Genomic DNA, 17,185 nt, shown 5'->3' with positions numbered 1-17,185 from the left:
GTCCCTGGTTCCTAGAGCTTGGTATAGTCCGTCAAAAGCTTGGGCTCTTGCCTCACTCACCGCCTTTTTGGTTTCATTTCTAGCTATCTTATACTTATCCCAAGTTTCAGAATTTCTACACCTAGACCACTCCTTGAAACACTCCTTTTTTACTCTAACTTTGCTCTGAACATTTTCATTCCACCATCACGATTCTTTACCCCTAGGTCCAAAACCTCTAGATTCACCCAACGTCTCTTTAGCCACTTTAATAATCTCTTGGGACATCTTGTTCCACATATCATTTGCACTTCCTTGTGATTATCCACACCAACCCTCCCATATCTTTTGTTGGAAGATTCCTTGCTCAATCATTTTAAGAGCAATAAAAAAAACACATTTGATCCTCAAAGCAAGAGCGATCATGTCACCAATAAGAGTGATCATGTCCCAAGTGAGAGAGAAAAATCAAATGTCCTAAATTGCGACTTCTAGATTCTTGGGAAGCTGTTCTTTTCCAACCAATCACCTAAAATTAAAGTAGAAATTAGAGCATTTATTTTTGGGACCAAAATAAAGTGCATTTTTTCTCTCTCGTAGATGTGTTCTCTCCCAACCTTCTTATTACTGTTCTCTCAAAAGTCAAATCACATTAAATTATTATTATCATTTTCAAATGAAATTCATAATTCACTCTTTCAAAACACATAAATGTAAAAAGATCAAATTTAAAATAATATTGGTGCTCTGAGCACATTGATTAATGAATTAAAAAAATATTAAAATATGTAAAATTATATTTTTATGATTTTTTATGTTATCTGATTATCTCTATAATAATATTTTTTTTGTTTAATTTCTTAACCAACGTGTTAAGTAAACAACAAACATTTTAAATAATTTTAATTCAAGGAATTTTTTATAAAAGTAGTATAACATATGCGTATTTCCCCTTTTTCTGTATGAACCAAAAATATTTTTGCATTAACTAACGGTCCCAGATCTAGCCGTAATTAATTTGTCTGAAGAGCTATGCATATTTTGATCGGATTAGATTAACAAAAAAAAAAAAAAAAAAAGCGAATATAGTGCGTGCAATTATGGAAAAAAATAAAAAAATAAAAAAGAAATGTTGGAGTGTTAGTACACTAATAAGCTTAGCTAAATATGGATGTTATAACATTGGGAATCATAGTCGGCATTATCATCCTCTTCTTAGTAATTGTTTGCTACTTCTCCATCGAAGGCACTTGCAACTCACGCTCTTAACACTAACACTCTTCAATCTCTCTCTATTTTTCAATTCCATGGCATTGGGTAGAAAAAAGAGTGTGCAATTAGCATTTTTGCTTCTCCTCTTTTTGTGTTTGGATCTGGGAATAGCGCATCAGCATCAGGGTCATTCTCATTCCCATTCTGGTTTCTGTGCATCCGATGCCCATCATCACTGTGGAGATGACCATCTCCATGGCCATGCGCATGACCATCACCATGACAAGATTGATGGTAGGTCGAAGCTTCTTCCCGAAGAGTTAGCGGAGGAGGAGGATATGAAACTCTATGGCTTCGGTTTGCCCCATCACCATCACCATGATCACGGTATCGAGGCTGCAGAACTCTCCGGTTTAGGTATTTTCATCCATTTTCTCTCACTCCTTAATGTTGTGTCAATTTTAACATTCTTAATTTCAAATGCAGCTCGTGGGAATTAGGTCAGTGATGGTTTGATTACCAAATTTTGTATGGAATTAGAATCTATTTATAGAAGCTTTGAGGGGCGATGTGATTGTGGTCCTAGCTGATGTAGGGTTTATGTGCAAAGTGTCGCTAGGGTTTATAGACTGATTTAGATTGCTACGAAGCCTGTGTTTCGTGCAATTTATAATGTAAAAATGGGGGTGATAGGGATTTCCACAAATGTACTAGGTAAGTAACATAAGATGTATAAAAGTCACCTAATTAATTTACTTCACCGTAGCTATTTCCCTATGTTGTATAGTGTGGGCTGAGGTGCTAATCAGATAGAAAAATATGGATTGGAGGCAATTCTTGTATTGAGGATTGATGGACTGAGTGTGAGATGTCACTTGGTAGGATGAGGGACTGCTAGCTTATCTCCAGGATGTGGAAAACTCTGTTTGTTTAACTGAGTCCTGTTTAGAAGATCATGCTCACGGTTTTCCTTGCCCGACAGAGGTTCAATTGGAGTAATTCAACTTGAATCTTCAATACTTATTCAAGTTGAATGCTCTTCTCATCCATTAAGCTTGCACAGCTTTCTTTCAATTGGAGTAAATCAAAAGTTCCATTCATAATGACATTTGGAAACTATTACTTTTTTATTTGGAGATTAAGATTATCTCAATTGGAGTAAATCAAAAGTTCCATTCATAATGACATTTGGAAACTATTACTTTTTTATTTGGAGATTAAGATTATCTTTTAAATGTCTTCTCACGGTTTTCCTTGCCCGACAGAGGTTCAATTGGAGTAATTCAACTTGAATCTTCAATACTTATTCAAGTTGAATGCTCTTCTCATCCATTAAGCTTGCACAGCTTTCTTTCAATTGGAGTAAATCAAAAGTTCCATTCATAATGACATTTGGAAACTATTACTCTTTTATTTGGAGATTAAGATTATCTCAATTGGAGTAAATCAAAAGTTCCATTCATAATGACATTTGGAAACTATTACTTTTTTATTTGGAGATTAAGATTATCTTTTAAATGTCTTCTTCTTCTTCTTCTTCTTCTAATAGAATGCAATTCCCTTATAACATTTATAAAAAACTTCGTACCCCATTGCCCGGAGGCTCTTCGTTATGCGAAGGTATGGGGGAGGGATGTTGTACGCAGCCTTACCCTTGCATATTCAAAGAGGCTGTTTCCGGAGTTTCCGGATTCGAACCCATGACCAACAAGTCACCAAGGCACAACTTTACCGCTGCACCAGAGCAATGCAATTCCCTTATAACATTTATATTTTTGGATTAAAAAAATGGACAATGATAGCCTAAGATGTGTGCTGTTAATGCTACTCTAGCTTTCTGGAAGCTCAAATTTACAGATTGTTTCAGTTTTGATGTTTATATAGATCATTTGTTTTTATTTTAGGCCTTTGGTTGAATGCATTGGGCTGTTCATTTCTGGTGAGCATGGCTTCTCTTGTTTGTCTGATTATCCTGCCTGTAATTTTTGGTAAGTAATTTTTTTGTCATTTTGTACAATACAAATTATTTATTTCTCAATAGGAAAGGCTTATCTACCGTATACAAAACTGAATACTCTGGTTTATTCACCAATTTCAGTACAAGGGAAACCATCAAAGGCTGTTGTTGATTCGTTGGCTTTATTTGGGGTCAGGTTTCATCCACCTACTTTCTTTGGTTTCATTTATCTTGAATTCTCTTTTTATTGCTTTTCTTTCTGGTAATTTTGGGTATTATTCTTCCTTATTTCCCTGTCAATAGCTTGATTAAATATGTTCTTTTATTTCTGGTTAACTTTTTTTGCTTCATTTCATTCTCATTGATCATGCCTTTTGCAGGCAGGAGCTATGTTGGGGGATGCATTTCTTCACCAATTACCACATGCTTTTGGTATGGAAAGCATCATAACCTGTCTTCAGTACAGTTGATGCCTTTGTTGATTGATTTTGTATAAAGTTCAGTTGAATTGTTGTAATTGCTAGTTTTCCATTATTTGATATCATTGGAGGAAATTATGTGTCTCTTTTCCTCTTTCTCTGATCTCCTTTTCTCTTTCTTATATTCTTCATGTGTATCTCTCTGGCTTTTCTTTTTACTGTTGTCATTCTCAACATTAGAGTATTAATGGTTGTGTTAGTTTGATTGCTAATGCTTTGAAAATGTAAAAAATCTGAAATTTGTTTATCAGCTCTTGAAGGAAACATGCATGAAGTGATAGTGACTAGTGTGATAGAAAGACTAAAAGTGTGGTACTGGTTATATATATTTACATATGTATGTATACTGTTCTATAATTCTATAATTCTATAGTGACTAGTTTAAGAATTTTGTACTAGAGCCCCTCCTTATTTTACTTGATTCTTTTTTCTTTTTTCAAATGAAAGATTGGAGATTTTAGGATATTGATTCTTCCTGTAATTCCTATTGTCTCTTTGTTACCCACTTTCTTAATTGAAAAAATTTTCTCCTTGACCCACAAATTTGGAAATCTACTGTTAGGTACCAGAAAGAGCTAAGAGAAATAGAGAAGAAACTGTCATGTATTACTATCAAGTATCAAGCCTGTATCGAAGAGATACCTGGTTCTAGGCAATTCAAGAGTTCCTAGTCTCTCTCAGTTCACACTTCCGAAGCTTATACCCCTTGCATCCAATCCACACACCCCAATCCCCTCCCTACTAAGTGGAATCTTACTCTCATTCTCTCTCCCCTGGTATGATCCTGTACATCACACCTCTTCCTCTTCCTCTTCCTCATATACATTTTATTTATTTTGGGTTTTGGGGTCTTACACTAAGGTCAACTCTTTGATCTAGAGAGCTATATACCTTGTAGGATGTGATGACATACAGATTCGTAGGTCCTGTACTGCTCTTTATACTGATATTTGTGTTTTGGCCAGATGAAGTTAAGAGTGAGCGTTTTACTTTTACAATATCAGGCAGTTGTTTTCCTTTGGAAAAGATTTTTTTGGTGTGTTTATTTATTTTGTTATTTCATTTATTGGGAGTAAAAATTGTTTGATGAGTATTAGGTGTTTGTTTCAATTTAGAGAACTTTCTCATGCTCCATTTTAAATGTTTTGGTAGAAAAGGATCAAGGATATATTGTACTGGATTCTGTTTACTCTAGTCCATAATTTATTATGTACTTTACTTTATGATTTGCAGAGAGACTGCCCAAACTTGCTGTGTTCTTGATTGAGTTGATTCATTTCAATTTCCATCTTGTTTTTTTCCCCCTATTTCGTTAAGAGGGATATGTTATCCTTTCCCTAGTTCTTATGTCCCTTTTTCTTTCTGATAATATTTTGTTTTCTAAAAAAATTGTTATTTTGTGACATAATATGATTCTCTTTTACTGTAGGTGGAGAACACTCTCATTCTCATGGTGACCATGGAGATCATGACCATCATGCTAGTTCTGGACATGGTCATTCACATTCTTTAGCCGATCTTTCTATAGGAATATCCATCCTTGGTTAGTAGTGATATGCTTGATGTTCTTACTGATCATGTTGATTATTCACCTGCAAGGATATTTTAAATTATTGACTTCACTTACTTCCACTTATTAATTGCATGGAATGAGTTTATATTTTTTCTTATTTGCATTCAGATAATTAAGAAGTTTGGCCCGGGTGAAAGGAAGTTTATTATGGTCTTTTGAAAGGAAAGTTGTGTTAGGCTCTCAACAACCAATGTAAAACTTGTTGAAATCCCAAACATGGATCGCTCATGATGGATTGTGTGCTATTTCTAGATTTATATTTAGAATTAATAGGTTGTATTTCTTGAGTACACTGTTTAATGAGCTAGAGTTGTTGCGTCGTGCTTGGATTATGTTAAATGTGCAAGGGTCTTCACATTTTTCTATAGCAATATGGGCAACAATATGAGTCCAAGAGTGCCTTATTAGGTTTGGTACTTGAAATATTGGTACTATGACAAGTAAGTATTTGGAGTTGGTGGGCACCATGATTCGTAACAGGATTAATATCGTGTGTCTTCAAGAAACTAAATGGGCTGGAGAAAAAGCTGAGCTAGCACTATAAGATTTAAACTTTGTTACATGAGGAAAGTTAGAGGAAAGATTGAAAATATTACATGAGTATTATTGTGGACAAGAATTGGAAGGAAACTGTGGTGGATGTAAAAAGGATTAGGGACATAAGTTTATCTTTAAAATTAGAGGAAAGCCTTGAACCGAACCCTCCAAATCTTCCCAAAACTTTTTTTTTCAAAAGTGCTTTTGATCCACCTTGTGGTGCATAAGCACTAATTATATTGATAGTCTCCCGTGCAACCAATTAATTTTAAAGATAAATTTATGTCCCTAATCCTTTTTACATCCACCACACTTTCCTTCCAATCCTTGTCCACAATAATGCTCATATAATTCTTTCAATCTTTCCTCTAACTTTTCTCATGGAGAAAAAGCTAAGGAGCTAGACACTATAAGATTTAAACTTTGATACTTGAGTATTATTGTGGACAAGGATAAGAAGGAAAGTGTGGTGGATGTAAAAAGGATTAGGGACATAAGTTTATCTTTAAAATTAATTGGTTGCATGGGAGACTATCAATATAATTAGTGTTTATGCACCACAAGGTGAATCAAAAGCACTTTTGAAAGAAAAGTTTTGGGAAGAATTGGAGGGTTTGGTTCAAGGCTTTCCACGAGAAAAAGAATTTTGTAGGTGGGAATTTAAATGGACATGTTGGTAGTGAGATAAAACAATTCCCATATCTTATAGTGGTTTTGGATATCTAATCGAGGAAGGACAGTTTATTCTTGATTTGTGAATGATGTATGATTTCACAATTATGAACACTTGTTTTAAGAAGCAAGGAGAACATCTAGTCACTTATTGAGTCCAATGGCATCATGTAATCTATGTAGCCAACCATACATAGTAGGATAAGGCTATTTTTGTTGTTTTTTGTATGACACCATCATGACAAACCACTTTCATAGCAGTGAGAAAAAAAGGTGGGGACAGGGAATTTGAGGTTGAATTTTCTTCTTAAAGCCATGCTTGTAGCTGTGATTGATCTCTTCCTTCGTTGTCTCAATTTTCTTTCATCTCTATATTTCTCTAGTCATTTGTAGTCTTCAGAAAGTAGGACTATGCAGGTGGGTTCTCTTAGAACCACTTTTTGTTACAACGTTTTATGATTCTTGCAGCTGGAATTGTGCTCTTTCTTCTTGTGGAGAAGTTAGTGAGGTATGTTGAAGAAAACTCAGGAGGAGCTAATTCATGGACGCATGGACACCACCACCATAACCACAATAGCAAGAAAAAATTGAAAGGTGATAACAGTTCTAGTGCCAACTTGCAGTCAGAATCTAATAATGCAAAAGAAGAGAGATTGATAGATGAGATAAAAGAAGATGATCAAGTGTCATGTGACTCCTTGAAGGGAGATAATCCATCTCAATCTGAAACCTCACTCAGAAAGGTAAGATGAGCACTGGTATGTCACTTCAGCTGACTAAGGTTGGAATGCACCATTTGGTTTGGTTCGAACCATTGTTGATGTCACACATATGCCGTGACTTTTATCAGTAGACATTGTCATTTAGCCTTCAGATGTTTGAGCAGTTGTGCTGGGAATGCAATTACTAATAGGATAATAATATATGCAAAACCTGAACAGCTGGAATAGGATGGTTACGCATGTTGTATAATGCTCTATTAGACATTTAGTTTGAATGGAATATTGGAGGGGATGAGAAAAAATTATCTGACAAATGAAATACTTGTATCACAGAGAATTGGAAGCAATGTGACCAAAGGTGATCCGGACACTAATACTGTAGATAGCGCCACATATAATGTAAAATCTTCAAATGTTAAGGAACCAGTTATATCACCAACAAGTCTTGTGTTTGGTTATCTCAATCTTTTCTCTGACGGAGTGGTAAGTTATATTTTGACCTTTTATTGGTTGTAAATTGTAATGAAGGAAAGTTTTCGATGTATTCATGCAAAATATATTAATATTGCAGCATAACTTCACTGATGGAATGGCTTTAGGAAGTGCATTCTTGCTTTATGGATCTGTTGGTGGCTGGTCTAGAACTCTGTTTTTGCTTGCACATGAGCTTCCTCAAGAGGTTCAAATTCATCTTTATTCTATCATATGTTCACTTACATAAGTATTATGCCAATCTGCAGAACATTTTCATCCCATTTTTAGGCATAACTTAATCTGTAACAAACAATTTCCTGAAGGCCTGAAAAGTTTGTTTGTTTAATTTGACAAAGTGAAGCAAATATGTATCTTTGCTAATGTGATGTTTATTTTTCTTATTGCCTAATTTATTTAGTTAAAGTTCATAAAGTGGTTTGATCTTTTTATTACTTGATTTTAATAAGAAAATTAGCACGGATATGTTAAAACTTGCAAATTATGGTGTCAGAATAGCCAAACACATGATTCACATGATGACACTGAATTAAATTTATCATTATAATCTTCATTGTTGTGTATTTTTTTACAAGCATAAGGTACTATGAAACTTCATGAATAATGTTATACTATGAAGAACATTCCTTCTGTTCTTTGATCCAAACATTTTCTCTCAATCTCTTTCTCACTGCCCAGCTAATACTTTCTCCTGTAGAGGGTTCCTAAAAAGACTTCATCTGGTGGCATTTATGCTCATATGTCTTCATCGATGTACATTCCAGGTGTATATTCAGATTTCAGTTAGCTATTATATTATCTTTACTAAAAAATTTATCACTACTCATCTGGTTACTTATACGAAATATATATGTCTGTGTCATAGTTGACCAGCCGTTCATTGTCATGCACATTCCATACCATGGATCCAAGTCCATGTTATGATTCTTTTAAGCTGTTGTTTATTTGAATCTTGTACATTTTCAAGCAATGTTAAACATTCTAGGTCCTCTGAAGCCTTGAGACTCTTTGAACCTTGATCAATCTGGCATGAAAGTTGTCAGATCCTAAGTATCCTGCCTTAATGACACATTCAGGGATATAAGTTGAACATTCAGTGCTATCATCTCCTAGTTGAGGAATCAAAATTCCTGCAAGTGATCATATTTCTGCTATTTTGGGTTTCATGCTTTGTTATTGTCATTTTATAATGTTTTCAGCTTAGTATTTTGTTCTTTCTTTTTTATCTGATTTTTCTGTCTCGATTTTGTTTATTGTTGACATGTACATTCCATCGGTATTATTGGATTCAGATCTTACTTTTGTCCCACCAAAAGTTTTATGCTATTTGTTTCTTCCACATACAGATCGGTGATTTTGGCATTCTGATAAGATCTGGTTTCAGCATACCAAAAGCGTTGTTCTTCAACTTTCTGTCAGCACTTGTGGCACTTGCGGGGACTGCATTGGTGAGTGTTGTCTTCAGTTCAATATTTCAAATGAGTGAGCTGTTTAGTGGATCCACAAACGGCTTTTACACACAATTAACATTGAAAAAAAAAATGTGAATATTGACAATAATGTGTTAACAAATATTGTTGTAAATGAGTGCAGGAGAAATAAAGGGTAATCAACTTTTTTTTGAAAGGCTAAAAGTTGAAGTAAAAAATTAAAATGAGCTAAAAATGAAAAGAGAGATTCATTATACCTTAGATTTCTATACGGTAACAAAGTGACGACTTCAAAACTTTTATGGGACTATTATAAATCTTTTTAAATGTCCCAGATTGTGTTAGGACTTGGATAATTACGAGCATCGCATCTAGATACATTTCAATGTCCCAGATTCCCTTTTCTTGATTTGCTTCCCGTCATTATTATTATTATTATGCCCAAGAATGAACATGGAATGAAATAGAAAATCACTGTTTTTGGTGTAGGCTCTGCTGTGGGGGAAGGATCCTGGACAGTCATCTTTGATTGAGGTAAGGAATGTTTCATAACGAATTTATACTGATTGATTGCAAGTTGATTGATTTTAGCAATAATTTGTCTCCTTTTTTACAGGGATTTACAGCAGGTGGATTTATATACATCGCAATAGCGGGAGTACTTGCAGAAATGAATAACAGTGGGAATACAACATTAAGAAATACTGTTGTCCAAATAATCTCCCTGACCATGGGCATGGCTGTTGCCCTTGGTATTTCCCTTGTAGAATGAATGAAATGTGGTCTCTTTAGGACTTGCATGTCTTGATTCCTGATTTGCCAATTATTTCACAAAAATATGCCAACCAGTTTACAAATGTTCTCTTTATATTTTTGCTTTATGCTAAACGGTGAACCCAGAAAAGCTTGTAGGGAAAGGGGAATTGATAGAAAATGATGGATCAAACAGAATGGTCAGGCTTTAACACCAAATGATTCCTTACTCCCTAACAGAGTGAACTTGGTACAGTACATGTTTTTTCTTTTCGTCTTTAATACTAACCTAGCACAAGCCGTTTTCTTTTTGTCAAAACTTTGTATTTTGTAACATTTTTCTCTCTTTTGAGCTGTATAGCAGTCAAAATGGTTTCCTCTTTCTGATGCACGTAAAATGAAGACACTGATTGTGTCTGATTGATTTTGTACCTTTTTTCTTCCGTTGTCTTTATGTTTTGGGTTTTTGCTGTCTTTCTATTTTATTCTCTTTCAATGGAAATTGAGCCTGCACGCCTACATTTGGACAAGGGCGGTTGATCTCATGAAACTCACTCCACACATTTTGATGGAACGTAGGTAAGTAGGTTTTGAAATTCTAAGTAGAGGCTGTAGAGCCTTTGACATGCAATTATTGACGTGCCTAGTTGGGGACATAGATTTTTTAGAAATGCTAGCAATATAACACTTTCTACTACATTATTTATTATTGGTTAAAATTTGTTAGACATTAAAAAATTGTGAGGGTTTCATTCATTAAAATTTGCTAGCATTTCTCCAAAATGTTACCTTAATAAGTATTTATCCAACATGCCTCTGCACGATGAATTGTATAATATGCACATTTGCAAACACTGAAGTATAGAAATATCTGGATTTAGTAGAAAACATGAGGTACATTTTTTGACGACCCACACATGATGAATACTTGGGATCTTGCTGCTCCAATGCTTTTTGTCTTGCTCTATTGAAGCTTACTCAGCTTATAACCAAAGTGCATCCTTCGTTACATGGAATGTTGTGATGGAATTTATTTCTTTGTTAAGACTCGAACTTGTCCAACTGCTGAAGCACCTGAAAGATGGTGATATTCTGGGATGGTAAGGGTGGCATTCTCATTAATGGAGTCATCACAAGGTCTCCTCCTTCGTGTGTGAGTGTGTGATGCCGCTTTCTTACTCCTCGAGCTGGAGGCTCTGAGTCCATGGTGGTGGTGGTTCCTTCTCCATTCACCACGGCCCGGGTTGTCTCCACTCTCTTCTTTGAGCTTTCTGCAAATCTCTTTTCATGCATCCTTTCATCCTGCAAAAGCCATGTAGATTTCAGTTTCTTCCCTGAACTTCAGAGTGAACTTCAAAATGCATTGAAGTACTCCTCTTACACTACGTTTTCTGAGGGCCTATGAAACAACCAGTGAAATTAAATATCAAGAGGGAAAAACTCTGGTTCTTATTTTCCTTATAAAAAAAAAATGCAGACAAACCAGTAACTAGTTGTCTAGTTGTCAACATTCATAGGATCTGATTATATTTAATTTAATTAGCTTCAATTATTTATTGTTTTATGGTACATTTTTTTTGTACATATTGTTTAAAGAATAATTCTAAATCTTTTTATAAAATCAATTTACTAAATGCGGAAAATATTAAATGTTTCCTTTTTATATTTTTAAGATATTAAGTGTATTTTCTTTTCTATTTAATACTGGCTTGAATGATATTAGAAGAGAGGATAAAGTAGGAAAATATATCCCTCTAGCTAGAATCAACATCCAAAATGTTTGACAATTGACATGGATATCCAGAAAATAAAATCGAGTGAATGGTGTATCTATACAGCATATCTTTTTACTAATTTTTAATATTTTATAAAAAAAAAAATATAAAATGAAAAAGTAATTGTGTTTAAATATCGTCTTAAGAGAATTAATAAAAAAGATGTTTTAGAAGGATTGAGAATCATTTAATAAAAATCAAATACCTTGACGAACACCTTGTAGCTAGATATTGAGAAATACATTATGACTGTATACATACAAGATTCTTTTTTCCTTCAAAGCAAACACCTAGATAGATTAGAAACAGATTATGAGAAATATCTGCACAGTACTGATATAGAATTCTTTTCTTTCAAAAGCTTCCTTCATGTTCTGAATGATTTTCTACGATGTACTATACCCTAAAAAGTCATTCTCCACATCTGTATGTTGCAATTCAAAGCTAGAAAGAGAAGCTCTGGAGGGTGTACCCCAGGTCCAGTATATATGTCTTTCAAATAATGCAGCCCAAAAGAAATTTATGTTTAGTATATCAAATTCTTGTGTTTTAATTTATACGGTATATAAAAGTAAACCTCCTGAAACTTTACATGTCGGTTCCTCTGCTAGCAAGAGACGATTACGAGAATAAAAGTAGAGGACAAAATGCATAAATATATAAAGGACTCAATCAAAACACACACACACACACACATATATATATATATATATATATATATATATATATATATATATATATATATATATATACATATCATGGACAAGATGTACATATGTAAAACAAACATAAAAAAAAGGAAGCTGCATTAATTGTTTTTCCTTACCATGCAAACATCATATGATAAGATAAACAACATATATGTGCTTACATTGATAACCGAAGACTCGGGCATTGGGCATTTCACGGGACGATCTTCATCTGGTGGCTCCATAGGGTGTTCAACTGGGAAGAAATCAGTGCTTTTATCAACAACAACCCCTTGAAGATGATGCACTTCCATGATGATACTGTTTTGTTGTTGTGTTGCACTAGTCTCATCTATCAAGGGAAACTCGCTCTCTTTTCCGTCCTGAAATATGTAAAATTGTTTTGCATAAGCAATAGTGCAATATAGAAGAAGAGAAAAGAAAGAAAAAACAGCAAAAGATTCTTGTCTGTTAACACATTCTCCAATTACCCATTTTATGAATGAAGGAGTTGGAGAGAGAAACAAGGGTTTGAGAGCACTTACAAAATGATCCTCCCCGCATGAAAATCCCATGAACAGATGAGCTCATGCCAGAAGCTGAGAAAATGTTGGTTTGTCTGTCTGTTGTGTGTGTTTGTGTCTGTGAGAGCGAGAGAAAGAGAGGAAAAGATGGCAAAAGAGAAAAACAGCATAAAAAGGAGGAATAGAGCAGAATGAGAGAGATAGAATGAGAGAGAGAGGTGCAATGTGGGATCACCTTGAACAGTTGAATACGAAGAAAGATTCCCATTGGGATTTTGCTACTTGCTTTTAAAATCTTAGCCTTTCGCTTTCTTTGTTTTATTTTTGTTTTTAATTTTTATATGGGTGCTTGTCTCTTGACGAATCAGAGGCATGGCTTTTCTTTTCTTGCTTTGCTGCTTTTTAAGAAGGGTAGCAGTGTAGTTGCTTGAAAATGTTGTTACCACAAATCATGTTGTTTTATCTTAAATAAAAAAGTGATTTCAGGTTTGAATTTTAATGCATAGTTATATTAAATATTTGAAGAAATTTTTTTATCTCATATGACTCAAACAAGATGATTGTTTATATTAAAAAATATATGTGATCTAAAAAAAATATTAGATTCTCTCTCTTTCTCTCTTCACAGAACACACTTTCTGCTTTACTTGGATTTTGCAGGAAGGAAATAACCAACAAATTTTGTGCTTGCTGCTGCTGCTAAGTTACGCACACCCCATATATCCGTCGTAAAGAGCAAAATCAAATTAAGCTTTGAAAATGAGGTGTGGAGAAAGAGAAAGCGAGAGCCGAAAGCAAAAATATCGCGTCATTGCCATGACTTTAGTCTTCACACTTTTGAAGTGTAGCCGTTCGTTTATTTCGATGTAACACTCGTAAAGTAGTACGTAGCATGTGACAGTTTCAACATCAAAGCTACATTTTACATGTATACACGCATTAATAATACTTTTCCATAGTATATGTATGTGCATATGAAGATGGTGTAAATTTAGGATGTTAAAACCATTTTGTTATGTATTTCAAGTTGTATGATGCCACTGAATAAATTACAAGGACAAAGGTGCATCTGGTAGGGAAGATCTGCAGCAGCTTCTAACGTACTAACTTTATTTTCCATATATAAAATTTTCCATACATTTCATTCTCTCTTTCATTTCCTTCTTCTTCTTTTTTTTTGAAAGAGGCTAGCAATGAGCATCACAGCATCATCCACTCTTTCATTTCCTTCCACTTCATTTTCTTCTTATTTCTTTTTTTTTTACCACATCTTTTATTTTCTTTCTTTTGTATTTCTATTTCTATTTGCTTTTTTTATCTATTCACTCCATTTTCACAAGAAGTCCCAGATCATAATATGTCCATAGTTAAGACAATTTTCAACTTATAAGAAAGAGTTAATAAAATTTACCTATGTGTCGCGTAGAAATTAGCTAGGATTGGGATGGTCCCAAATCATATAATAATTCTCTATTTTGAGGTAGTTGTTTATCAACACATAATTTATTAGAAACTAAAATATCACGAGCGACACTCATTAAATAATAAGTAAGTTTTACAATTTTTTGTAATCTCAAATAAGTTTTAGTTAATAATAAGAAGAATGTTCAATAGAATGTGTTGCAAATATTTCTTTAATGATTTGTGTATTTTAGGAATATTCTTTGCATATTTTTTCCACGCTAGTATTTAAAACTTGGTTACTTCATATTGAGCAAATATAAATAATCTTAGTTAATACGAACTGGTACTAGTTTGGCCTCCTTTAATTTTATTATTTTAAATAACAAAATGTTGATTTTCTTTTTTAATTTTGAGATGAAATGTTGATTACTATTGCTAAAATATTTTTCTCCCTGTATATATATATTAATTGTTAACTTTGGCCAACATAGCGCGTCACATATTTCTCATGTCTCATATTATTCAATGATTAATGGGGTGTTCTTGATTAAAGATTCTTGTTATTGACGTACATTTTTTTTTATTAAAAAAAAACAAAGTTGATGTTAAGTTTTGGATTGACGTCAAATAAGCGAGTTAGGAATGAGAAACATCAAAACCGAGAAAAGTTGTCTGTCGTAGCTTTGTTAAGCCGCAGGTTGGGGCTTTTGAGCAAAAGTAAGATGATAACATCATCCTTACCAAGCAAAAATCATATCCAATTTCTTTTAACTTCAAGCCAAATAATCTGTTACTCGTTGAAGCAAAACTTTTACTGTACATTAGAGCGAAACTTTTACTTGTATAAATGCATGTAAGTGTCTCAAGTCACTATTGAATCAACAAATTAGTACATAAGAAAAAAGTAAGAAAAATAGTATTTATTTAATAATGTAAATAGTATAAAGGTTTTTTTTACCCTATGTTCAATTAGAAATTGTCGTGTATACTTTAAATACTTTATAAATACTTCAAAAGTTATATATATCAGCCATAATTTTTAATTGATTCACGGTGTTAATAAGTTTTTTTATGCTAATAATGTAAGTATTTATTAACTTAAAAATATGTGGTTATTTAATGCTTGATTCTCTTAAGTCTGATCTTTTTGAGTTGTGTATATATAAAGAAAAGAAAGAAAGAAAAAAAAACAACTATTGTTACAATTACAAGAACTAATTTCATCATAAGTGTTTCCCATTAAAGCAAGATTGTCTTGTACAGAGGATATATATATATACAATTTAAACAAAAAAGAAAATGCTCAGAACACTATACCATAACTTGAAGATGTTTTGATGGGAGCTTCAAGAGATTGGACAATATATGAGAGACAGAAATCACAGAATAATGTAAATATTGGAATTATTCGGACAAATTATTCAATATTATATACTAGTATTTTGTTTGTGTTGAACATTAGGCCCAAAAGGCACCATAAAAGGAAAAAAAGAGCATGGGGGAAACAACAGAGTTGCCCCACTCATATATGAGCAAACAAAATTGACTGCAGAATCAAAGGAGGGACCAATATCAAACAGTCAGATTCTACAACGACTCTTCCAAAGCCCATATGCTCCGCCACTACCAAGCCATTTAAAGATCCTGAAAAGCTAGACCCAGAAACACAAAACAAAAATCACCTCAAAGGAGGACCACATACCCTCATTAATTATGTTCATATTTCATGCCCACACGCCCTATGACTATTTTCATCAAATAAAAATAATCTATTATCCTATCATGAAACGTGTAAATCAACATACATATATAATAGTTAGGTATTGTTAATCAGTATTTTTGGAACATTGATTAAGAAAAAGTATTCATTGCGAAAAATATAAGAGAGCATGACACAAATTATATACATCTTAATAAATATATTTTTTTTAATTTTTTAACTAATGTCTTAAGAACATTAGTCACCATTTACCTAATAATTATAGTTTAATCAATAATATTTAGTTTGAATCTTAAATTTGTAATTATTTTAAAATTTAGAATATTTTTTATTATTATTTATAATAATTTTATCGAACTTAAATAAAATTATCATATGTAAAAGATATCTGTGTAAAAATAACCCTTCGTAACCCCCAAAAACCTGCACGCACTGCTTTTGAAAGACCAATTATATTGAGCTTCGCCCCTAAGGAGTCACCCAAGAAATGAAAAGTCTATTTTGGAGAGTTTGGGGTTTGAGAGTAGTCCTAGGACCACAATACCCTTCACATGATTCCTGGTCCAAATTCAAATGAAGTATAAATTTAGATCACCAAATATAACACTGGGAAAATAGGAAAACTTTTTCGATCCTCTAGTACATTTTTCCTTTCTCAAAAAATAAGACATTTAGCATGCATGATGTACGATTAGTTCTCTCTTTAATTTTTTGTTGTCTCATTTGAAGCCATTATTTGTGAGGGAAACTGAATATTTCTTCCCATGAAAGAAATTATTGTTATTTTTTAAAATAAAGGTTAAATTGATCCGTGAGTCCCCATAATTATTTTACAAAAATTTTAATTAGGTTCTTGAACTTTTTCTTCTTTTAACTGTATCTCGAATTTCTTTTTTTTTCAATTGGATACTCCTGTCTAATTATTGCTATAAAAAATCAATCACAAACATTTGATTAGATGTGTAAAGAGTGAACTGATGCCTATGAAATATGTTATAAGATTGTACTCAGTAAATTTTTTATCGATATATATTAATTTGTTAATTTTTTTTAAAAAAATATATATATAAGTTGGCAGGCTCAACGATTGATTCACATGCCGTGCCAATGAGAAGCATGCAATCAGATTTTTCCAACCACTAAGCTTTGAGCAATGTTATCAATATAGATTCATCTTCTGAACGCAATTCACACCCTTTTTTCTTCTTCTCGTGGGTCCTTGTATCCATTTCCCCAGTCTACTACAGTGCCATAGACCGAAAATATA

General features: G+C 33.2%; 2 protein-coding genes across 3 annotated transcripts; one reads left to right on the top strand and one right to left on the bottom strand.

Moving 5' to 3' along the window:
• Positions 1–1,041: 1,041 nt before the first annotated feature.
• Positions 1,042–9,910, top strand: LOC100816483 (IAA-alanine resistance protein 1). Of its 2 annotated transcripts, none has more exons than XR_001388438.2 (11): positions 1,042–1,608; positions 3,096–3,179; positions 3,290–3,339; positions 3,529–3,580; positions 5,057–5,170; positions 6,878–7,152; positions 7,465–7,614; positions 7,703–7,810; positions 8,321–8,387; positions 8,970–9,071; positions 9,543–9,587. XR_001388438.2 is itself a non-coding variant. In XM_003524796.5 (11 exons), exons 1-11 carry the CDS (start codon positions 1,287–1,289, stop codon positions 9,823–9,825), a joined length of 1,458 nt encoding a protein of 485 aa, XP_003524844.1. In that variant the 5' UTR covers positions 1,101–1,286; the 3' UTR covers positions 9,826–9,910. The 2 variants fall into 2 exon arrangements, 1 of the variants encoding a protein (XP_003524844.1); XM_003524796.5 differs by lacking the exon at positions 8,321–8,387 and adding an exon at positions 9,670–9,910 and having other exon boundaries at positions 1,101–1,608.
• Positions 9,911–10,606: 696 nt separating this feature from the next.
• Positions 10,607–13,048, bottom strand: LOC100815951 (uncharacterized). The gene is made up of 3 exons (XM_003524795.5): positions 12,816–13,048; positions 12,453–12,653; positions 10,607–11,108 (listed from the first exon to the last, which is right to left on the bottom strand). Exons 1-3 carry the CDS (start codon positions 12,843–12,845, stop codon positions 10,848–10,850), a joined length of 492 nt encoding a protein of 163 aa, XP_003524843.1. The 5' UTR covers positions 12,846–13,048; the 3' UTR covers positions 10,607–10,847.
• Between the last annotated feature and the right edge of the window lie 4,137 nt (positions 13,049–17,185).

Source organism: Glycine max, chromosome 5 (assembly GCF_000004515.6).
Source record: "Glycine max cultivar Williams 82 chromosome 5, Glycine_max_v4.0, whole genome shotgun sequence".
Taxonomy (NCBI): Eukaryota; Viridiplantae; Streptophyta; class Magnoliopsida; order Fabales; family Fabaceae; genus Glycine; species Glycine max.
The sequence above is the reverse complement of the archived record's forward strand: the minus strand, read 5'-3'. Positions and strand labels throughout refer to the sequence as shown.